General features: G+C 38.2%; 3 protein-coding genes across 3 annotated transcripts; all 3 read right to left on the reverse strand.

Annotated features, from left to right (window-relative positions):
* Positions 1–4,721: 4,721 nt before the first annotated feature.
* Positions 4,722–7,444, reverse strand: LOC149241269 (uncharacterized). Its single transcript, XM_089370488.1, has 4 exons — positions 6,796–7,444; positions 5,464–6,576; positions 5,057–5,367; positions 4,722–5,003 (listed from the first exon to the last, which is right to left on the reverse strand). Exons 1-4 carry the CDS (start codon positions 7,442–7,444, stop codon positions 4,722–4,724), a joined length of 2,355 nt encoding a protein of 784 aa, XP_089226614.1.
* Positions 7,445–8,443: 999 nt separating this feature from the next.
* On the reverse strand, positions 8,444–9,199 carry LOC149241270 (uncharacterized). The gene has a single exon (XM_089370489.1). The coding sequence runs from the start codon at positions 9,197–9,199 to the stop codon at positions 8,444–8,446; it is 756 nt and encodes a 251-aa protein (XP_089226615.1).
* Positions 9,200–15,488: 6,289 nt separating this feature from the next.
* LOC149241271 (pathogenesis-related protein PR-1-like) lies at positions 15,489–16,151 on the reverse strand. Its single transcript, XM_089370490.1, has one exon. The coding sequence runs from the start codon at positions 16,149–16,151 to the stop codon at positions 15,489–15,491; it is 663 nt and encodes a 220-aa protein (XP_089226616.1).
* Between the last annotated feature and the right edge of the window lie 9,458 nt (positions 16,152–25,609).

Here is a 25,609-nt window from a genome sequence, read left to right on the forward strand (position 1 = left end):
AGGAGAGAGTGCAACACATTTTTCAATGCAGATGAATTGCAGGAGGTAGAACTGTGAGCAGGCTTGTGACAAGGGGGCAGAACCCTATCTGAGCACATTTTCCAGGGGGTCATTTTTGGTCCAATGTCTGAATTGGGCAAGTTTTATATCAATTTTGCACCTCTCAGCGATGGGAACTCAATGGTGATGCTAGTTTCTGCAACAGAGCTCTCCATTTTTCATCCATTTTTCAGATTGGACGTATGAGACTCCTTTTTTAAATGTTGATTATACTTCTTATTTCTCATGTCATTAAACGAATGAAAGCCTCACCATTGATTGAGCAGGGCCCAGAGACGTAGTCAAAATTGGATGAACTCCATTATCAAGTCTCTTGTCTTCTTTTCCTGCTTTTATGTGTTTCTCCTCTTTTTTCATGTGCACATAAATTTCTATGGTTAAGCTCCAATTTATCCATGTGATTCTTTAATACATCTATAAGCAAAAGATCTTGGATCATCCTCACAGCAGGAAATATAGAAATATCCCCAAAAATACCACCACCGATAGCACAAATGAAAACCAAAATCCTTGCATGGTTGTGAAATAATGAAATAATTACACCATCTACACCAGCATGTATAGAAACTAAGAGTTTGAAAACATGAATCCACCACCTGGGAAACCACCACCACACTTAATATATATATATATATATATATATATATATATATATATATATATATATATATATATAATGTGGGGGTGGGTTGTCAACCCTGCCGCGCCTCCACCCCACCTCCATAACGTAATTGCCAACGAAGATGAGGGAGCGGGCCACCAGCACAGCGGACCCGCCACCGAAAAATTAAACAATGAATATATGTTATGTTAAAAATGTTAGGGGCGGGATTTGATCCCCCAGCCCCTCCTCAACCATTTCACATTTTTAACCAACACACCAAACGACCTCTGTTTGTAAGTCCACCAACATTTTTCTACATAAACATTTCTGTACAGTGCGCCCAGAGGAGAAAGCGCAACACATTTTTTGAGGTAGATGAATTGCAGAAGGTAGAACCGTGAGTAGGCTTGTGAGAAGGGAGCGGAACCTTATCTAAGCACATTTTCCAGTGAGTCATTTTTGGTCCAGTGTCTGAATTGGGCAAGTTTTATATCGATTTTTCACCTCTCAGCGATGAGAACTCAATGGGGATGCTAGTTTTTGCAATAGAGCTCTCCATTTTTCAGATTGGAGGTATGAGACTCCTTTTGTAAATGTTGATTATACTTATTATTTCTCATGTCATTAAATGAATGAAAGCCTTACCATTGATTGAGCAGGGCCCAGAGATGTAGTCAAAATTGGATGAACTCCATTATCAAGTCTCTTGTCTTCTTTTCATGCTTTTATGTGTTTCTCCTCTTTTGTCATGTGCACATAAATTTCTACGGTTAAGCTGCAATTTATCCATGTGATTCTTTAATACATCTATAAGCAAAAGATCTTGGATCACCCTCACAGCAGGAAATATAGAAATAGCCCTAACAAGACCACCACTGATAGCACAAATGAAAACCAAAATCCTTGCATGGTTGTGAAATAGTGAAAGAATTACACCATCTACACCAGCATGTATAGAAACTAAGAGTCTAAAAACATGAATCCACCACTTGGGATTGAATTGGGCAGGTATTATGCAAAAGGTTAGTCTAGAGAGGCATCTGTATGTTAGGAAGAAGGAGTAGAGTGTGTCCTAGTGAAGCATACCAAAATGAATACGACAGTGAGAAAAACGAGGATGATATGAAGAAGTTTCGAGTAGATGAGGGGAGATAAAATATCAGGGTAATATGAAAGCATATTGAATGGGAGTTCACAATAAAACTAAGGGTATTTAAACATCAAAACATCCACTATTATTCACGTAGAAATGAATCTCCTAAAACATTTGGGGCTGACATTTTTTTTCTTGCATGTCAAATGCATAGAATATTTTTCAGTCGCTCCTAACATTAATGAACTCCAAACTCGAACAACAACATGTCCTAATTGTTAAGGATTCTCCTACCTTTCACACATAAATGGAGCAACAAATGCATTCTGACAACGACACTATACTAGCAGATGCATAAATTCTAGTAATGTAATAGGTGAAGAAGAATTCAAGATTGTGTATAGTATGACACTATGAAATTGATAACAGATAGTGGATTGAGGTAGGAAAATGAATAAAAACTTAAATTTATGGATCTATGCTGCCACAACTAGACTTGGAGTGTCACACTTTGCAATTCTTTATTGCTAGTATATGTAGTTGGCATGTAAAATTGAATCAAATACATGATTCAGTGCAGTAGATCTAATGGTTTCCATCAGTAATAGGTACAGTCTCCATGCGCATGTCTACACGCATTGTTAGCTCCTTGCTTTGAGTGTTTGGCTCATTTTTAGATGAAATGTACAACAAAAGTTCCTCCAACCTCCATACTACCTACTCTCTTGGCTTCCGTATTTGATTTGAATATAATAGTGGATTCAATGCTATGACGTGGATCTTGAACCCTAATCAACTTTGGCCCCTTCTCACCTACCCACAACGTGTGCAAAATTACAACTTGGACTTATACAACAATAGCTTCAAGTCCTTGCACAACTTGAGCCCACACGTAGTGTTCCTTAGGGTTTTGCTGAGTAGACAGATCCACCTCAATCTCAGTTCGTGTGCCACACATATCTCAACTACTCAAGCTCCAAATTAGACCCTCACAACTCCTTCAAAGTATTGTACTCACTATCTTCTCCACAATGCTTACCTCTCTATTGATGAAGTTGGCTATCATTTGGGTAGGCACTGGGCTTTTCGGGGCCTACTCTTACGCTAGATTATTACTCTATTTTTTATTCTATGTTTCTGACCCGGACTTTCGCATGAGAGAGTCAGACTCATATGAGCTTTAATGCCAAAAAGAAATCAGAGATGCACACACAAACAATATGTGAAATATTATTTATTTCAAGGGGGGAAATAACCCAACTTAGATTCATTTTAACTTTGAATCTACAAGCCTTGAGAGGGATCAAATATATTTCCCATGAGGGAGTCAAACTTATATGGGCTTTAATACCAAAAAGAAATCAGAGATGCACACACAAACAATATGTGAAATATCACATATTTCAAGGGGGAAATTAACCCAACCTAGATTCATTTTAACTCCAAATCTACAAGCCTCAAGAGGGATCAAATCTCTTGAGATACAAACATCTTTTAGAGTAAAAAGATATATGATCCCTCTCAACACTTGGTAGATGTAAAATTAAGATGAATCTAAGCAATTTATTTAGTTATTATATTTTTTAATTTTAGCAAGATAACATGTATCATAAAGTTAATACTTATTATGAAATGATACCTATCTTTTTTTTTGTAAGTCAGAAGTTTATATTATGGAACAAAATATAGTACAAAAATCTGCAGTAGCAGATCGAGAGCAGGGATAACCAAAAGTCTAAAGCAAATCACCTGCTCAAGAGTTCAGACAGAAAGAAACTGCAAAAAGCACACCGCGCAGGGTGGCCCAAACAAAGCAAGTTCCTTAAAACCGAGAATACCGACACATTACAGAATAAGACAGCAACACAGAAAGACTATAGCCGAAACAGAGAAAGCCGAAGAGAGCAACAGAAGAACTGCCCTAGATATATTTGCCCATCTGGCTGATGGTGTCCAGCCCTATTTCACGTACATGACGGTCCACCTTCGCTTGCATGGCTTCAAGGGATTCGGGCTCCTGCGCCTCAGTAGTAGCCGGCTGCGGGTTCAGGGGAGCTGAATTAACCGTGTCTCGCAGAATCCTTATGAGTAAAGTTAGCTTCCTATTAACTGTCTGAACCGCCTCATGCACAGTGGAGATACGGCCATCCAGGGAGCTATTATAGTCAATAATTTTATCCATTTGAGCCTCCGTGAGGTTTACTTCAGTCACAATGTGCTGCTTCTCCTTTTCCATCGACTCCAGAGCCTTGGCGATGAGAGTTTTGGTGCGCCAGCTCTCCGCCTTTGTTCGGACAAACTGAGTTGCCCTTTTGGAGGGGGTTCCCGGGTCCTTCAGCCAATCTACCTCCTCTGCTATTTCCTCCTCCGTTCGCCCTTCTTCCTCCTGCTTGGCTTTTGCCTCCAATTCAGCGATTTTCCGTTTGTTCCTCGTTGTTGTTTGGGTCTCATAACCTCCCTTTGCCTCCTGAAGGTCCCGATTAGCAGCAGCGCACTGGCATCCACCCGCCTCCATAGCTAAAACGTCGTGCTCCTCCCAGCTTACACAATACCCGGTCACGGTCTCGTGCTCGACTCTAACATAAAAGACTGTGGGGAAAACAGAGTGACTGCCCACTGCTATATAGCGTTTCCTCTTGTAAATCCTCATAAGGATGGTATTAATGTCTTTGGAGGTGGGAGTACTATGATAATTAGTATGATTGGAGATCACACAAGCGGAGCCGATGCAAGTTGAGTTGGAATGTAAGTGGCTGCACCCAATCCTACTGATCTGGTGCCATGTGTAATGTACGTTCCATCGGTGGCTATGGTGGATGGTAGTGTTTGCAAAGCCCCGCAAGCCTGCATGCTCGGCTTTCCTCCGCGGAACCTCGATCCACCCCTCCTCATTCAGAACTACCATAAATGTGATTGAAGCCTTGCTATACGGATCCCCTCCATGTGTTTTAATCGTGATCTTGCTTATGTTGTGAACTTTGTTTCTCGATCTGTAATGATCGCTTTTCTGAGCTCTTGCCGCCGCCAGGATTTCCACCGATTGAGACGTCCTATCTTTCCATTGTTTGGTATGTCCTTATATCTGTTACCGGTTTCCTCCACATTCCGGCACCTTGGCCTGATGTCGTCACCAACTAGTTTGGGCTGGCCTGGAGTGAGTCTTGTTCTGCCAACTGTACGCATGTTTCCTTGATGACTGGGCAAGCGACCTCCTGCCAACACCTGTCCATTGAATTGTTCGGGTTGCTAGCACCATAGTTAGCCAAAAAATCAGCCAATCCATTCGCCTTTCTCCTTACGGTCTGGAAGACAATGCCTCTCATCCCTGCAATTAGCTCCGCTATGCTTTCCGTTGCCTTGGCTAGCCTCCAGTGCTTGGTGGCCTTGCTAATGCTTGTTCCTGCTTGAAGGCGTTTAGCCGCCGTGATGGCCAAGAGTGAATCCCCCTCGACAATTACATTCCCTCGCCGGAAGGTTCGTAGAATTTTTAAGCCTTGCTCCAGCGCCGCAAACTCTGCTTCATTGTTCGTGCTTTCACCCAGCGCTCTGCAATAGATATGGACAATTTCCCCAGCCTGATTGCGAAAGGCACCTCCGATGCCTGCTATGCCTGGGTTGCCCCGCGAAGCCCCATCAAAGTTCAATTTCAAGCCGCCCTCAGGAGGGCACTACCATCTAAGGATTTGCGATGAAGGTTGATGCAGACTTCCCCCAGAAGGTGGATTGCTGGAGGCCTCCAAATGAAATACCTTTAAAATGTGTAAGTCCTGATTCGTGGGTTTTTCATTCGCTTCTGCCTTGCATTTTGCCTGTATGAGCTGTTTAATGTTGATTGTTATAGATTCTTTTGCGAATTCTATGTTTCTGACTTCCTCGTTGAAAATTCTCCGATTTCGCTCTTTCCAGATTGTCCAAACTATAAAGCCTGGGGCAGATTTCCAGATACTTTCCACTCTTCTAATTCTAGAAAAGTTTCTCCTCCAGTTGGTAATAGTCTCCTGAATGGAGTCCCTGTTCCGATCAGAAGCTCCAAGAATGCTTTCCATCCAGTGCCAAAGCTGGGAGGCCCAATCACAGGAGTTAAAAAGATGATTCATTGTTTCCTCCTCCTGTAGACACATAGGACATCTGGATGGTCCCCTGAACCCTTTTTTCAATAAGTTCTCCCAAGTTAGAGTTCTCTTCTGCATAAGTAGCCATAGAAATGTTCTGATTTTCGGCCATTGAAGGCTATCCCAAACTTTATTGGCCCAGGGCATTGTATCTGGCTGTTCTTCCCCCTCTAGGATGCTCCTGGCTTCTTTGAGGGAAAAATTCCCGTTGCCTTTAGGACCCCATCTGAGCTTGTCATTTTCAGCAGCAACTCGAATTTTTCTTTTTAAGATTTGTTGATTTAGATCTTGAATGGTTTCCTGAATGTCTTCAATGTGGCTAGAGTTGAAAACCATCCACACCCTCCAATCCGGGTCTTCACTGTTAGGGTTCCAGTAATGATTTACTTTGAATCTGCCCTCATTTTGATGGTTTTGCTTCAGGGGAAGGAGTTGATGGGAGTCAAGTTTTGGAGACTGCTGCCAGGCATCCTCCCAGAAGAGTGCCTGAGTGCCATTCCATATCTCCCAGAAGCTATAGTCTTGAACAATGCTTCTATTGGCTTGAGCGTGATTCCATATCGCTGAACCGTTGGGGTTGTCCTGCATTCTTACAAGGTCTTGATTGTTGCTGTTCGGCATGTACTTCTTCTTCCAATGTGTGGCCCAAGGTAGGCTCGTGTCCGAGATCCACTTCCACCACACTTTGGCTCCGCAGACTTTGTTTACTGTTAAGGGATCAACCAAATTCAGACCCCCCCTGTCCTTGGGTCTGCACAATTTCTGCCAGGCTACCAGAGACCACTTTTTCTTCTTACTGCTTCCACTTCATAAGAAGGAGCGCTGAATGATTCTTATTTGATTTAAGATTCCTTTCGGAGTAGGAAGAATAGATAACATGTACTGAGGGATGGCCTGCAAAACCGCTTTTGTTAGAATTAATCTACCTGCAAAATTCAGAGCCCTGTTGGTCCAATGTTTGCATTTCCTTTCCATGCTGGCGAGGACTTTCTCCCAATGGATCTTTTGCCACGGTTTGAGAGTCAGGGGGGCACCAAGGTATCTTGAGGGTAAGGAACCAATTTTAAACCCCAGAAGCCTAGAGAGATGAGATTGGATGGCTTGATGCGTGTTGAAGAAGAATATGGTGGATTTGGAGAAATTAATCTCCATGCCCAAGGCTTTGCTGAACATATTGAGGATGTCTCTGTAGGCCAAGGCTTCTTTAACTGTCGGGGTACCATGCAACATGGTATCGTCCACAAACTGTTGATGAGTTGTGGCTGGACAGGCTCTGATGGGCTGCAGACCTTTAATTTGACCTTCTGCTTTTTTCCTGGCTATTAATCTGCTTAGGCCCTCCATAAGAATGACAAACAGGAAAGGGGACAAGGGGTCCCCTTGTCTAATGCCTCTGGTAGGGCAGAAGGGAGCAGAGGGAACGCCATTCACAAGGATGGAATATCTAGGCGTTTTAATGAGGGCTAGAATCCATTTGATCCATTGTCTACTAAAACCAAAAGCCTCTAACACTACTTCCAAGTAAGACCAGCTTACCTTGTCATAAGCTTTGGAAAGATCTAATTGTATGAGCATTCCGGCTTCTTTTCTCGAATGTAGAGAGTGAATCATCTCCTACGCAAGCAAAATATTGTCTAGAATTTGCCTACCCTCCACATAGCCAGACTGTTCTTGCGAAATGATGCCGGGGAGGATTGCCTTCAGCCTGTTAGTGATGACTTTTGATATGATTTTATAGATGACATTGCAGAGTGCTATGGGTCTGAATTTTTCTGGGGTATTAGCCTCCTCCACTTTGGGAACAAGAGCGATGAAGGTGGAGTTTAGAGATTTGAGGATAGTTTTGGACTGTCTTGAATCTTCCACAATCTCCCATATGTCTTGCTTAACAATGTTCCAGCAGGCTTTGTAAAAGTTAATGGTAAAACCATCCGGTCCCGGAGCTTTATCGTTGGGCATGCTTCTGACTGCCTCCTCGACTTCTTCCATTGTGATTGTTCTTCTTAGGGCCCAGTTCTGATCATATGTGATTGTTCTAGGTATAACATTGGTTATTTCTTTGATGGCTTCCTCTCTTTTAATCCCTGGTTCTTGCGCTATGAGGCTGAAATGGTCTGAAAGGGAGGCTGATATCTCATTATGGTTTCTGAGGAGATCACCCTCACTGTTTTTTAGTTCCAGGATTTTGTTAGCATTTCTGTAGTCCATGGCTGATCTATGGAAGAACCTGGTATTTTGCTCCCCTTCCTTCAGCCATAAGATTCTAGATTTCTGCTTCCACAAAGATTCTTCCTGCTTGCATCTGTTGTGCCATTGTTGAGTTAGTTCGTTTTCTTGTTTGCTGGTTTCCTCATTTCTGTGTCCTGCCGCCCCATCCTTGTGAATCTGTTCCAGCTTATTCTCGATGATGTCCTTCTCCTGAAATATATTTCCGAAAACATTTTTGTTCCAATCCTTCAATTTCATTTTGATGTGTTTTAATTTCTTTTGAAGAATATACATCTTGTATCCTTCCTCATATGATGGCTCTGACCACCATTTTTCCACCATTGTGAGAAAGGTTGGGTGTTCTATCTAGAACTTTTCAAACCTGAAGGGTTTATTTCTGGGGATGCCCTGAAGCTCAACAGCTAGTGAGATCGGCCAGTGGTCCGACCCCCCACTAGGGAGGATGTTGGATTCAACTACCGTCCCATCTAAAAGTAGGCTTTCCGAGACTAAAAAGCGATCCAGTCTGGAAGAGATGAGCCTGTCGCCCCCCCTTCTGTTGTTCCATGTGTATTTGCCACTCTTGGGATATACATCAACCATTCTTTCATTTTCTATGAAACTAATGAAAGCCTCCCCATCCCTATGGAGTTTCCTGAGGCCTCCTTTTTTCTCCAGGAGGGAAGTTATCATATTGAAGTCTCCCCCCAATATGAATTTAGCATCACGGTGCCTATCTATGAGTTTGGTTAAAGATGCTAGGAAACTGATCTTGTCTTCTAATTTCTGAGGACTATAGATATTGATGCAAATAAAAGAGGAAGAATTACCTGTAGGCTGCACTTCCAATGCCAGGTAGTTTTTGCTGGCTTCGGCTGTTATAACCTGGTATCTTCTTGTGTCCCAGAAGGTTGCTAAGCCTCCTTCTCGCCCTTTGCTCTCGATCTCTAAAACCTCAAAATTTCTTCCTAACTTAACTCGTAGCTTCTCTATGAGAGCACTGTTGCATTTGGTTTCTTGAAGAAACAACATGTCCGGGTTGTATTTTTCCATCTGCCGCTTCAGAATCCTCTGTTTGGCCTGGCTGCTTATTCCTCTAGCGTTCCATGAGACTATCTTCATATTTAAACATTTGGTTGGAAGGACGGGTAATCACTCAGCTGCCTTATCTTACCAGCGTTGATCAGCATCTCTCTGAGCTCCTGCAGGTGTTCCATACTTGTCTTGCGACCTCTGCGGCGTTTGTGCCTTGAGCCCGAGGTTCTACCCAGTGTTGTTTTGTAGTGTGGTGTGCTTCCTTTGATTATGCCTAACTTTCTCTTCTGTTTTTCCATTATTGCTTTCTACCGTGCTATAAGGAGGTCATTGACCTTCCTAATTTCTTCCTCTGGTACTGCTTCAATCCCTTTGGCTTTCCAACTTTCTACAATCTCAGTTAGGTCCATCCCTTCCATAGCTAGGGTTTCTTCTAGCTCCAAGTCCTCACTCCCAGCTTCACTTGTTAACATCTCTGTTTCTTCTTCCGTTTCTGCTGTTCTGTCCTGCATGTGGATTTCATCAGTGAAGACTCCTTCCACCGTTCCTTCTCCTGAGGGTTCTTCCTGTCCTTCTCGACCTGCCTCCACATTGGGTATGTTCTCCTTTTCCTCCGAGTCAGTCTCCAGGTCTAGTATCTCAAATGGGTTACTGAAGTAGTTTCTTTCTGAGTTTCCTTTAGTGTTCCTTCTCCTGTTGGCACGCTGCCTGTTCTTTGGTTTGGTGAAGTTATTCTTGTCTCTGTTATTTTGTGTTTTCTCTTCTTCTGCCTCCTTTCTGTTCAAGGGACAGTCCCTTACCAGATGTCCATGCTCGTGGCATTTTCGACACCTAAAAGGTATCTGCTCATAGTCTAAAGCCTGATAGTATTCCTCATCCCTGTACTCGAGCCATACACCTTCATGTAAAGCGCCTGATACGTCCAGTTCTACGCAGATTCTAGCATAGGTTGTGTATCTTTTCTGTATGGTGGCCTCCGATGCTTTAACAAAGGTGCCGAGCTTGTCCCCTATTTGCTTTAGGGCATTCAAACCCCAGTAGTCGATTGGGAGAGAGAAGAGTCTAATCCATACCGGCACTTGAGTGAAGGACTCCTTCTCCGGGACAAAGTTTGGCTTCCAAGGTCTCATGTATAAGTCTGCTGCTGCTAGGAAATACGGGCCACCTTCAAAAACTCTATCCTTGTCTTCTAGACTTGTAAAGACGACTGTAAAAAAGTCTTTGGCTCCCAGATGTAACTGCACATCTCCTTTTGGCTTCCACTGCTGTCTTATCCATTGGCACAGAGTCCTCTCAGATGGCCAGATTCCCATAAATTTACAAATGATGGCATGTTCAGTCATGTGTTCCCTGTAGGCCTAGATTTCAGGGTCGATGATTTTCACCCGTAGGTCATCTTCTTTCTTTGGCTTACATGCATTTCTGGTCACATGGGGTCTGTTGGGGATCGCGCTGGTCTCCCCCTCCTTCTCCGGTTGGATTATACTTTTGATTTTTGGTTCTTTGTCTTTTGTTGGTTGCTCCTCCTCGTTTTCTGAGGGCTGTGACTTGGCAGCAGTTTTGTCTTGAGTGTTTGCACGGTTCTGCTTCTCTTTATCCCTGTCTTCTGAGGTGTTGTCTATCTTGTCAGACCTCATTGGTCTCTTTTCCTTGTTTTTCCTGCTGCTATGCATCGTGCTGTTTAGACCTTCGATTCTGACTCCTTCTTTCATTTTCTGTAGCTGTTTCTGCAGAACAATCTGCTTAGAAGTTGGGGTCCCACTGGACCCCTCTGCTCCCATCCAGTCCGACAGCCTTTGCCCCTTTCGAAACAATGCTGCCAGTCTGAATCTGTGGAATTCCAGGCTTGAACCAGCTGCGTAAACGCATAAACCCTAGCTCCTCTCTCCCTCTCGTCTCCGTGCAAACCAAAATCCCTTAATCGTATTCTCAAAATGATACCTATCAACATCTAGTATCAATTACATTAAAATTTTGTAAAACCTATTAAAAAATAAACATGTCTATTAATATAATTACAATGAAATAAAATTCATATATATATAATTATACATTATTATATTGACATTATTAACCATTTATTTGTATGTACTAATAATTCAAAAAAATATATTAACCTTTAAAGAAATATATTAACCTTTACGATTTAATGTTGAATACTAAAATTCTTAATATTTAAGATGGAAAACCAAAATACTTAATATTACTACTTATACTAAATTATCCCTAATAAAAAATAATAGAAAATCAAATCCCAGTCAATTAAATGATTTCAACCCAAAATATGTCACATGCAAGTAGACACTATTGAATCCATAGATAAAAATCTCATCTCCGGAACCAAAAGCCTAAATATAGTTTTATTTATGGCTTTAAATTAAATCAATTAATCTATATTGTAACATTGTTTGGAGAACAATTTATTAAAATAATTTGTAAATTTATATAGTCGATTAGAAATTTACAAAATAGAGTTCAAATTGATGGTATAATTTGAATATTTATATTTTAATTAATTTACATATAATTTAAATATGAATATTTATATTTTAATTAATTTAAATATAATTTAAATATTTTTATGTCAATTAATTCATGAGATGTAGAATAGGTTGTGATATGGGGTTTTGGTTCAGTCTAATTTTTTCTTATGGAGTTCGTCAATTAAAAGTCTAATAAATTTCATGCAATCCAATTGACTAGATGGTTTACATATTTTTTGATTTAAAATTTTTGTTTTTTAGGAAAAGTTTTATAAATAGAAAATAAATCATTTACAAAACACAATCTTTAATATTATAGCGTTATTATTTATTAAATAAATAATTTTTAATATATTAATTTTATTTTATGTATTAATTTTTTTAATTAAAATATTTTTAAAGATTTAATTTCAAAATCCATGGTATGATAAAGATTGTAAAAGTGCAAGGAGAGCAATTAAGGAAGTTATTGATGAATCTCTTAAAATGGACAAGATAAAAATATACAAAGCCCTAACTAAAAGGAAAAAGAGGCAGTACATTCGTCAAAAACAGGAGAATCTCTTACACCTCTCTAAGGTAGCTCCTAAGAAATTTTGGAGGCAGATTCTAACTAGGAAGACTAAGGATAATAATAAAATTGCTCTTCACGATTGGAATTCCTATCTTAAAAAGCTTTATGAATCTCCAAATGTCATGGATAATTTGGAAACCCTTCTCACAACGAAAGAAGTTTTCTCTTTAGAAGACATTAAGTTTGGGGTTAATCACCTTGCTAATGGGAAAGCTAAGGACATTGAAGGTTACCAAGCGGAAATCTTAAAAATTGGAGGTCCTGTCCTCATCCCCCACATCCACAAGATTTTCAATCAAGCAGTCAAGCAAGGGTTCCCTAAACCTTGGACTGAGAGCCTCATTATCCCTACTTTTAAAAGTGGGGATACAAATAACCCCTGTAATTATCGAACAATTATGATCAGCCCTCTCTTAGCCAAGTTATACGGTAGTATTTTGGAAAAGAAGTTAAGCATATGGCTTGAAAGTGAAGGTAAGCAGGCTAAAGGCCAAGCAGGTTTCAGAAGGCATCACTCAACAACAGACTACCTTGTTATACTTAGGATCATTGCGGAGGAATGTCGTAATGATAAATCCAATTTATTTTGTTGCTTTGTGGACTTTAGAAAGGCTTTCGATACGGTACCTAGATACAACCTTTGGAATAGATTAGAAGAGCTAAAGGTTCCTCTCGAGTTGAGAGCTTCCGCTATAAGGTTATACGAGAATGTAATTGCCAAGCTAAAGAGCAATGAAAGGTGGTCGAAAGATATTAAGTGTAACATCGGAGTTAAACAAGGTTGCCCCCTCTCCCCTACCCTATTTGGAATTTACACCGATAAGCTCGAAGGCTATTTAGAGGAAGCAAGATGTGATGGCACGATCTTAGCTGGGATAGTCGTCATCCTTCTTCTTTATGCTGACGATATTGTTCTTTTGGCAAGGTGCCCATCTGATCTTAATAAGCAACTCAAGCTTCTTAAGGATTTCTGCTCTACCATGGGTATGACTGTTAACACTGACAAAACAAAAGTTATGATTATCAAATCCAAGAAGGACACTTATGCTAATTTTATGTATGACAATAATAACTTGGAGCAAGTGTATTCTTACAAGTACCTAGGAATTGATATTCATCACAAGCTCAACTGGAACCATAGCATTGAGAAAAGGATTAATGGGGGGTGGAAAGCTTACTTTGGTCTTGAAAATAATTGTAAAATAGTAAACCTTGTAATGTGGGATAAAAAGAAGTTCCTCTTTGAAACTTTAGTCACTCCTGTTATCTTATATGGCTGTGAGGTTTGGGGTTGCAGCATCTCCAGAGAATCATGGAGAAAGATTGAACAAATCCATAAGCGTTTTATAACTTATAACCTGAAAATTAAAAGTAATACACCCTATCATATTCTCCTTATAGAAGCAGGTCTTTCCCCTATTGAGAGCCTAGCTATGCTTAGGTTTCTGTTGTACAAGCACAAAATCAGTAACATAGACGATCATAGACTTCCTAAGCTAGCTTTAAATTCTAGCCAAAACCACCTAAGGCTCAATCGAGGGTGGCATAAAGACACAAGGGCTTGGTTAAACTATTGGGAGATCAACGAAAATGATGCATTGAAAAACATAAATAACATTAAAGATATTGTTACTTCTAAGTTCAAAGAAAAAATGTGGTGAGAGAAAGACTTAGCGGCTAAAAGAAAATTAAGTTATTATAAGAAGGTCATCAACCCCACCCTAGAAGATCAAAAGTATCTCTCTATTTTAACTAGCTCAAAGAAGAAAATTAATATAGCAAAGATTAGAACGAATTCTCATGAGCTCCATAGTGAAACAGGTCGTTGGGCAATTCCTAAAACGCCATGGACGGAAAGGATCTTCCATATATGTGAGAATAGGAACATCAAGGATGAAAACCACTTCCTCTTAGAATGCCCCGCGTATAACCACATTAGATCTCAGTTTCACAATCTTTGTTACAATACTGACCTTCCTAGCCTTTTACAATGTCAAAATTATAGTGAGCTCGGGAGGCTTCTCTCCAAGCTTTTTGAGCATAGGAATAAAATCTTAAATCAAAATAGATAATTTGTTTCTTTAGGTCCGATAGACCATTATTTGGTCTCAGTGAACGTTAACCACCACCATCTTCATCATCATCACTATTTATATATATCATTTCTTAAAACCAATAAAAAACAAAAATACATGTTTTATACCGCATTAATATTAATTCCTCTCCCCACGTACCACACATATATTTTATATCAAATATAAATATATTTTATATCAAATATAAATTTTGGGCAAAGAATATAAAGAAATAAATTATAATTAAAGTGACTGTATGTAATAAACATATAGACAATTAAAAAACTATCCAATTTCTCAATAAATAAAAATAGTTTGTTTTTTTCAATTAACTTTCTCAATAAATATTATTTATTGTTATAATTCAATAGAGCAATATTTATTGATATAATTTAATAGAATATTTTATTATATTGTTATTTATTTGTTTTATTATATATATATATATATATATATATATATATATAAATAAATAAAATGAATGCTCTGAGAAAATAAAATATGTCTTTTATATTATTTTAAATGAGTTTAAATTATATATATTTATGTAAAATATGGTTAAATTTTTAAATAGGACAAAAATTATGAATGATATAAATTTAATAGTGTAATGTTTTTGGATGAGATACACATTCCTATCCATAAAATCAAAAGTTTTTAAATCATTTACCATTTTCCTGTTGCCTACGCGCACTGTTGTCTTGACTTTACAGATTCTCAACCTTAAATCACATATAAATCTTGTAATGACAGATTCTCAACATTAAATCTTATAATTACTATCGACATTTATTTAATCATTTAAATTATAATACTATACAAACATGTAAATATTTTTAAAACATTTTCCAATAATAACCATATAAATGGCTTTCTACGCAGTTATGTTTAATTCCATTCAAGGCTCTACGGGTAGGCTACATTCAAAAGAATGCATGAAATACAATTACGATTTGTAAAATATATCTTTCAAATTATTATAAATAGGTTGAGAATTTGATTCTCAAACATTACAACCTGGAAAAAGCTTAATATATTAAAGGGAAGCACTAAATACTTAGATAGAAAGAGCAGATGGTATTGTCAATGGTGAAGCTACTAAGCCTGACAAATGGGAAGCATAAAGGAAAAGCCATATATTTTGGACATGTTTCAATACTAGGAGGGCAGTATTGAGGAAGGGATGCTTATGACAATTTAACAGAGTGAAGTTTAAGAGAGTGAAGCTCAGATCAGTTGGATGCTTAATATGGCTTTTCACCGATGAAATTCCCAGGAGGATCATAGTTGCAGGTAATGAAAGTGCCACCGTCGTCGCAGATGACCTTTGCGCAGCCGATTTTGGCAGAATTCTTCCACACTACCTGAGTGTAGTGCCCGCATTTTTCAAACTGGTCGCACGTACGAGTTGCATAGTTGAAGAAACGCTTCTCGCCGATCCATCCGCTGGTTGCATCCTTTGGTTGCCAGTCAGCTCCACTTGATCCCCAGAAGATATTTTCGCCATATGGACCGTTCGAGTGCTGCAAAGCGCAGTCACCTTTTCTCTGGTTGGCATATGCCTCTGCGTATCTGGCAACTTTCTCATCCCACACAAGGGGAGGAACCCCAACCTCGGCTCTCGCTTTGTTTTGGGGTCCAATGAATTGGGACACCAATGCTCGATCAGCAGCAGCAACAAGAACCGCACTGGAAACCAGACATAGTAACAAATGAAAGGACAGGAGAGCTTGAAAGTGGAGAAACAACTTCGTCATCATGGTCTCACGATCAGTCCTCCTGTTCACTCTGCTCTCTACAATCTTTGATAGCTTTGTTATTCTCCTCCTCGTCAATTTATAGAATGGGAGTTGTAGAAGATGCCGTTCGAAATCAAATTTCCAAACTGAATCGCAACTGAACACCATCTAAATAAGCAACATTCCAATCAAAACTGCCATGTATGGTTATTCCTGGTCAGCGTTTTCAAGTTGTTTTTCGTGCTTCTTTTCCTTCATTTAATGTGATGCAACTTTACAAGGCAAGTATCCCAACTGTAATGGTAGATCCGAGTTGGATGTCTTATATGGTATGATTCTGTTCTTGCATCGTAGCAGGAGATCCCGCTACAGGTTAGGATTTTGTTCTCATCCCTACTTGTTGGGCTGCGTGTCTTACATGTAAGGATTTTATTGTTATAATATCACTTTCTGGATAATTCATAATTTTTACCTATACTCTACTATTCATAGTGAAATATTTCCAAATCTTACATGGGAGTACATGTGAGTTATCTGTTTGAGAAATTATTGTAAGCAGAGAACAAATATGAAAACCTCTTTGCACGACCCAAAAGTTAAACTAAAGAAAAAATGGAACCAGTCAATCTACAAAATTATATCCTTATTATGTGAAAGTTTGTATGCGAATGTTATGCAATCACATGAGAGTGTGTTAGGATGGTATACAGGAATAAGAAAAAATGAGACCAATCAATCTACAAAATTGTATCTTATGCAATCACATTAGAGTGTGTTATGATTGTATAAAGGAGTACCATCTTAGTGTGCTTAAGGAGTACAATTTGAATTTAATGTGTTTATTGATTAAAAATATTTAATTTTTCTTAAAAAGTTTTAAGCTTAATTTAAAAAAATAAAATATAGAGTATATATCTCAATAAATATTATTAGTTAAATATTGAAAACAAAACATTATTATTATTATAAATTGCAATTTTATAACACCAATTTGATATCAAACTATATTGAAATCTTAAACTTAAATTATTATTATTATAAAAACACTTACATATCATAAAAATATCTCATTTAAAAATTCTTTATCCATGTTCCTTTAACATTATTTTGGTATCTCATTTGCATATAACATTAAACTTACATTATTATAATTATTATTTATTATTTAATCAAAATAGAAATAATTTTCAAAAAAACACAAATAAGTCGCACCAAAATTAAAATTTTATTTTAAAATCTCATAACAGCAATTTACTATATCACCTACATCTAAACTAAAATATAAATTATTATTAATTTATGTATTATTTATAAAAAGTAAAAATTAAGCTACTGGATTTTAATTATGGTTGATCTATCTTTAAAAAGTCTTATAATGTTACCTTAATAATCAATTTACTTGATATCCATTTTAACTATCTTCATAATATTCTTTTGCCTTTTAATTAAAATTTTATCTCTCTTATTAAACCACGAAGATCGTTTTATGTTGGGTCCGTATAATACTAGTGATTACCCCATTACTATTGTAGTTATACCCCTTATTTATATTTTTGAGCCCTTATTACCCCCATATTGTTATTTCTGTGCCCCATAGAATCCCTCTATTGTTATTTTTGTGGCTTTATATTATTATTGTTAGGTCGGTTGGATTATATTGTGACTCCTTAGACTCCTATATATAGAAATGAGGTTTTGTCATTTGTATCATCCAAGAATTGTTCATTTATGTAATGTAAAGGAGGTTTCCCCCTTGAAGAGGCTGAATTCTAAGGCGTTGATCTATCTTTTCTATCTTTTCTTGAGCTGGTTTCATAACATTTGGTATTAGAGCTTTGGATTCTAGGGTTTCGCTGCTCCAAACAGGTCATTGTGGCATTTTCGCTATAACTTTTTCTGTGACGTTTCAGAAGTCGCAAAAAAAACCCATTTGAGAAGAAATCGCGTTGAACCTTGGGTCCGAATTTCAGAGCTTTTCGCGCGATATTTGCGGAGATATGATCTGAGGAAGTTGGTCTTTTTGCAGACTCCTGAATTACATTCAAAACAGGTGACCTGGGGAAAATCGTCATAACTTTCTCTCTAGGAATCAGATTGAAATTTCGTCAGAGGGTACAGAAACAGGACGGACTGTAGTTTCTTGTATATCTTTTTCAGAACCAAAGATCGAAAATTGTACACGTGGCACTTCATACAAGTTCGCTCTTCTGGAAAGGTCTATAATCAGGTCATCTTGGGAGATTGTGCATAACTCTTTCTTGGAGAATCCAATTTGGATCAGACTGGTGGCATTGGAAAGAGGACACAGAGAGCTACTACAGATCACAAATTCAGAACTAGATGATTGGAAAGTACAGAGATATATCAGAGGAAATATCAAGCTCCTAGAAAGTGAAAAAAGGTGTGTAAATTTTTTTAATTTTTTTTCTTAAGCTTGGTTTGAAAATTTATTTTGAAGGAATTCAAAGGGCATTGTAGAGCATTATTATCGGTAACTGATGCCCCGAGGAAAGAAAACGCAAGCACCTAGTAAGGAACCTGAAAGCTCTAGCATGACTCATGAAGAAGAGGAAGAAATGCTACATGATATATCAAAATTACAAGAACAAGTGCAACAAATGTCACGCTCACAAAATTTAACAGAAGCTAAGATAAATGGCGTGGAAGCTAAGATGAATGGCATGGAAGCTAAGATGGACAATTTGAATATAGATTTGAACACAAATTTGAAGACAGGGATGGCAGATTTGAAGACATTCCGAAAACGGCATTTAGTACTCATGAGGGTCATTATGAATTTTTGGTCATGCCTTTTGGCCTTACTAATGCACCTTGAACATTTCAAGGTTTGATGAATTCAATTTTCAAACCATTCCTTAGAAAATTTGTGTTAGTATTTTTTGATGATATACTAATCTACAACAAGTCTTGGAAGGATCATGTTGAACATGTTGACAGGGTGCTACAACTATTAGAGGAGAAACAATTATACGCAAAAATATCCAAATGTTTCTTTGGAGTCCAGGAGGTGGAATATTTGGGTCATATTGTATCTCATGAAGGAGTTAAGGTAGACCCTAGCAAAATTAAAGCCATTAAGGAATGGAAAATCCCCACATCCATAAAGCATCTGCGAGGATTTCTTGGGTTGACAGGGTATTATCGCAAGTTTGTTAAGAATTATGGGAGAATAGCAGCACCTCTAACAACATTATTGAAGAAAGATTCATTTTCATGGACTCCGGAAGCAACAAAGGCCTTTGAACATCTTAAAGAGGCAATGTGCCAAGCACCGGTCTTAGCTACACCGGACTTCACAAAAACATTTATTGTGGAATGTGATGCTTAACGAAATGGAATTGGTGTTGTTCTAATGCAAGATGAAAGACCCATTGCTTTTGAAAGTCGTCCAATCAAGGGAAAGTTTTTAAGAAAAGCCATTTATGAGAAGGAAATGTTGGCAATACTCCATGCACTTAATAAATGGCGACCCTTCCTAATGGGAAGACACTTCAAGGTAAAAAGGGATCATGATAGCCTTAAATACTTTTTAGAACAAAGATTATCCTCTGAAGAGCAACAAAAGTGGGTCACAAAGATGTTGGGTTATGACTTTGAAATCATCTACAAAAAAGGGAAGAAAAATGTGGTGGCAGATGCACTCTAAAGAAAGGATGAGGATGTGGAAGCATTGTTGTGTGCCATTTCTATTATCCAACCAGATTGGATAAACGAAGCAAGGGAGGAATGGAAGAATGACGAAGAAGTGTGGGCACTTATTTGAAATCTACAACAAGATTCCAGTACTTCTAATACATTTAGCTAGCAAAATGATTCGTTATGGTACAAAGATCGCTTATACCTCTGTAATAATTCCCAGCTAAAACAAAAGATTCTTATGGAATTGCACACTTCTCCCTTAGGAGGGCACTCAGGATTTTTAAAAACTTACCACAGGGTTAAGAAGGAATTTTTTTGGGATGGCCTTAAATCAGATATTCAAAATTTTGTGGCGGAATGTTTGGTTTTCCAACAAAATAAAGTTGAAACAATTAAGACATCGGGTCTATTACAACCTTTATCCATTCCAAGCCAATGTTGGGAGGAGGTTTCAATGGATTTTATCACAGGTTTACCCAAGTCTGAGGGAAAGAGTGTCATCATGGTGGTAGTTGACATACTTACCAAGTATGCACACTTTTGTGCATTATCACATCCATTTAAAGCCAATACAGTTTTTACTGCATTTATTGAAACAATTCAAAAGCTACATGGAAACCCAAAGATTATTGTAAGTGACAGAGATCCCATTTTCACTGGAAATTTTTGGACAGAATTATTTTCTTGTCTTGGTACTCAGTTAGCTCATAGCTCATCTTATCATCCTCAATCTGATGGGAAAAATGAGATAGTAAACAAATGTTTGGAAGGATATCTTCGTTGCTTTGTATCTGATAAACAGACACAATGGGTCAAATGGTGACCTCAGGGTAAATGGTGGTATAACACTTCCTTCTATACAGCAACAAAAATGACCCCATTTATGGCACTTTATGGGTATCAACCACCATCCATCACATCATATTTAAGAGAAAATTCTAAGGTTCAAGCAGTGGAACATCACATTGAACATCAACAACAAGTCCTCCAACACTTAAAGGATAACCTCGTTTTGGCATAAAATAGAATGAAACAACAGGCATATCAACATCGCAGTGAAAGATGTTTTGATGTAGGTGATTGGGTATTCCTACGGCTACAACTATATAAGCAAATGTACCTAAAGCAAGCTAAGAAGGATAATAAATTATCGCCAAAGTATTATGGTCCGTACAAGGTGTTGCAAAAGATTGGTACTATGGCATACAAATTGGAGCTTCCTGCAGCTTCTCGATTGCACCCAGTTTTCCATGTTTCATGTTTAAAGAAGGTTATAGGCAACAAGCTCCCAATTTAAACAATATTGCCAGAACTTGATGAGGAAGGAAAAATTATATTGGAGCCAGAAGCAGTCACAAAAACAAGAACTCGACAGCTACGAAATCGATCAATTTCAGAGTATCTTATCAAGTGGAAGAACTTATCCGCTGAAGATTCCACATGGGAGGATGAGAATTTTATGCAGAAGTATCCAGAACTACTCAAGCGTTGAGGACAACACTTTTTTGAAGGAGAGGGGCATGTTGGGTCCCTATAATACTAGTGATTACCCCATTACTATTGTAGTTATACCCCTTATTTATATTGTTGAGCCCCTATTACCCCCATATTGTTATTTCTGTGCCCCATAGAATCCCTCTATTGTTATTTTTGTGGCTTTATATTATTATTGTTAGGTCGGCTGGATTATATTGTGACTCCTTAGACTTCTATATATAGAAAGGAGGTTTTGTCATTTGTATCATCCAAGAATTGTTCATTTATGTAATGTAAAGGAGGTTGCCCCCTCGAAGAGGCTGAATTCTAAGGCGTTGATCTATCTTTTCTATCTTTTCTTGAGCTGGTTTCATAACATTTTACTACAAGAATTTATTTCAACCACTCTTTCCAGTGTTGTGAATCTGCTATCCCGTTATCGTATCTTCATAACTTTTTTGTTATTTATTAATCAGAACCTCTTTTACCATGCAGATCGTTTTACTGCAAGAATTTATTTCAACCACTCTTTCCGTTGTTGTGAATCTACTATCCCGTTATTGTATCTTCATAGCGTTTTTGTTATTTATTAATCAGAACCTATTTTAAAACATGTACATTCCCATTGTGCTAAAGCAGAGATACAATCATTCTACATGTATACATGGTAATGATAAGATATTAGGGTTCATATATCATATATCCCTTACTTTAGGGAGGTATTTCATTAAGAAAAGTGGTATATTATGAGAAAATTCGGACAATTTACTTCAAATATAGCTTTAATTAACCACTACAATTATTTTTAGGAATAAAAGTATTAGGTTATTCTTTCAATGACATCAGAGTAGTGTATACAACAATTGCAATTATTTTTAAGAATAAAAGTATTAGCTTATTCTTTTAATGACATCATAATAGTGTATATATCCAATTGCAATCATTTTTAAGAATAAAAGTATTAGCTTATTCTTTTAATGACATCAGGAAAAGTGTATATATCCTTCTTGATGTTGTAACAACTTAAAATTACTATATATAAATTAATTACATTAATTGGAGCTATACATAATTGACAAAAATATTTAATGGATTTTAGTATAGAATTTTCAAAAGTCATAAGTAACTAATATTTATTTGTAAAGCAAACATATGTCTTACTCTTGATTACACTGCAATCGAGCTACCTAAATTAGGTTGACCACAAAAAAGTTTCGGGTAGGATCAACTACTACTTCCAATGTCTCCTTTGCTTCTCAACATCCTCCTCCTGAAAGAATGAATGTTTCACATCTCACATTTCAGCCATTAAATATAAAAATTGTTCCAAAAGTGAAAAGGGGATTGGAGGGAGATCCTCATTCACACAATCCACCTATCATCATAAAATTTATTTTTCTTTATCTTAAGTTTTCCTTAACTCATCATTTTTCTTGATTTAACTGGCACTTATTTTATTCCTTTAAAAAAACTCACGAGCTTCATAGAAAAATGAGATATTAGACATTTCTTATATCATTGAGGTTAAAAGAATTAGTCATATTTATGAAATTTAAAAAGAATGAATACAAAAATAATATTCTCTTGACATTTAATTAACATTTCAAAAAACTTGTCTGAATACCAACTCCTTGCACCACCTACTAACACAAATATATTTCCTCTCACCATATACAAACACACATATATTTTATATCAAATATAAATATTCGACCAAGAATATAAAGAAATAAATTAAAATTAAAGTGATTGTATGTAATAAACACATAAACAATTGAAAAATAATTAAGTTTCTCAATAAATAAAAATATTTATTTATTTTCAATTCATTTTGGACATGTTGATGGTGCTCGACCCGCCAATGTTTAGGGGATCTCCCTGGTATGAAGTCCAAACTAGAACTCACACTATTTGGTGTAGGAGTCCCATCCGGTATGATGGCCTGGTTGTCATTGCCTTAAAGGTTTGCCTTAGCTCTTTCTTGTCAGCACATGAGAGTGGTTTGCTTTGTCTTCAAACATCGATTTTCACATGCTTGGTGAGTGCTTAGTGTTACTTGTGTCAAGGTTCTTTCATCGCAGAGGGAGAGGGAGGAAGGGTGTCTCATGTCGAAAGGGAATAGTCCCAGCTCTGTCAAATACACACAACACAGTAGGACGTGCGCAACTTCCGATGAAGTAGTCCACACGGATGCAACAATCACAAACATATAGTGAATAGGTAACACTTGCAACACCCAGTGGAATAGTCCACACGAGTGCAATGACTGTTATAAAAAGTTTACGAGAATGATCATGTTAATTGTCTGATGGAATAGTCCACATGGGCGAGACATCGTTAACAACTTATACAACACATTTTTGAAAGCATATGTATTACAACAACTGAAATGGTTCAACTGTTTTAATACAGGTTCAAGAAACATTCATTACAAATGTCCAAAGAATAGTCTTACAAACAAATACAATACATGTGTGTAAACATGCTAGCCTACTATCACACTTCTGAATCAAGCAAAAGTTCCAAGACACATCGGTACACCATTACATCACTAACCTCGATAGCAGGGCGTTGGAGCCAATGCTCGCTCTTTAAAGAAAAGACTAAAGATTCTCAAGGTTATGTGGGAGGAGCCAAGGTGAAAAGTCTTTTCCATGTACAAATGAGGGGTATATATAGCCAAGGGTCAAACTGGCCCTTATGACTTTTCAACTTCCACCATGAATGTTTGACTTACATGACTCTTCAACTTTGCATGTGGGTCTCTTGTACTTCCACGTTACATTACATTGATTACAACAGTACAACCCACAATAGTGATGTGGCTGATATGACTCATGACAGGACTTGACGCGACATAGATGGTATCTTCATGTTGGTGGTAGTGTCCATGTCAAGTTGCAGTGTTGCTAAGTGATGGATGTGCTCTTAGTGTATCATATCTTCACCTCCTCATGAAAAGTTGTGTGGGGTCTTCGATGGTTTTGGTGTTCGCTTGATGTTGCACATGCATGTCTCTAGTGTCTTGCACCTGGCATGCTGCATGTGTTCGTTCATTCATGAAAATGTCTCATAGCATGCACTTGATGTTCATCCCATTCGCATCGCGTCATGTCTCATCCATGTACCTGTATCCACAATCACTCATGACGAGACGACATCAAATCTAGAAATATCCTAGTCTACCACGATGCATTATCTTTCACTTTCGAGTGCAGGTGACCAGGAGAGAGGACAAGGCTTTGAAGCTACGCAAAGCACATTTTAGGCTAGGATGCAGGCCCCCGCATTGTAAATGAAAATTATGCAGAGGTTAGTGGGAGGCTGAGATGTGCAGTCTGGATCAGTAGTGACTGTGTGCGGGATCTGTCTCAACTGGAGTCCAGATTTGTGATTTTTTTGCAGGGAGATAGTGCAATCAGTAGGGGGACACTAGCTGTGAAAAATTCATAGATTCAACGGGGAGGCTAGCAGAGGGCTGCAGGAGCTTTCTTCCAAAACTGTATAGAGCTAGGAGGCTGGCCTGTAAGAGATCCCTGTGTAGCTACTAGGCTGAGTGGGATGTTGGGTAGCTGGGAGACAACTAATGAAAGTTGCACAATTTTCAGGAGGAGGAGTAGGCCGAATGACAGGGTGACTCGCTAACAACACTACACAATTTTTTAGGACAGTGCAGTGACAGGCAGCGGGTGTAAGTCCAGCATTTCGGTGCAATTTCTTCAGTCAGCAGAGGGGGGCATGATTGGGAGTTTATATGCAATTTTTTGGAGGAGTGAGGCCCGGGGTCACTGTCCAGTCAAACTCTTTGATTGACCAACTTGAGGCTTGATGGATTTGCTTTCAGGCAATGCAAATTGAGATGGCTTCCTAAGGAACTTCTGCATTGTTCTAGGTGAGAGTCAGTCAAGTTGACTCTAGGATTGCCCAATGCAGAATGTCTGGTAGGCAGCCTCAAGCTCTTGGTAGGAGTACATGATCACTGAGAGTTGAGACTGTGCAGTGTAGCTCAACAGAGGTCCAGCTATTGGGTTTGGTTTGGTCGACAAAGTTTCAGCAAAATGAGTAAGTGTGTGAGCTAGTTAACTTGTGCATACACGACCTTGCAAACACGCACTCAACATGACTTCACGACAAGACACCTTGAATGAACAAGACAACATACACTTAGTGTGACTGACCGACGAGTGTGAGTGACAACCATGACACTTGTGATAGATTGTTGAACGACCGCGACGACACTTGTGCAAAATTACATACAACTTTGTGTGTGAGTGCGACATATGCTTACATAGAGAATACTACTTGTACACAGGAAGACAAACTTTGTGCATAGCCAGAACATGGCTTCAAGCATGACATTTTGACCACCATGCTAAATTATGTCTGGTGAGTGGTCAAGCGAGGAGGGTGCAAAGCCTCAACATGAGCTCATAGGTTGAGCCTAAGTGCTTGCAAAAATCAAGTAAAAACCCAAATAAACCTCCAAAATT

Source organism: Pinus tabuliformis, chromosome 8, assembly GCF_031772625.1.
Source record: "Pinus tabuliformis cultivar Carrire ecotype Pingquan chromosome 8, CPIR1, whole genome shotgun sequence".
In the NCBI taxonomy this organism is placed as follows: Eukaryota; Viridiplantae; Streptophyta; class Pinopsida; order Pinales; family Pinaceae; genus Pinus; species Pinus tabuliformis.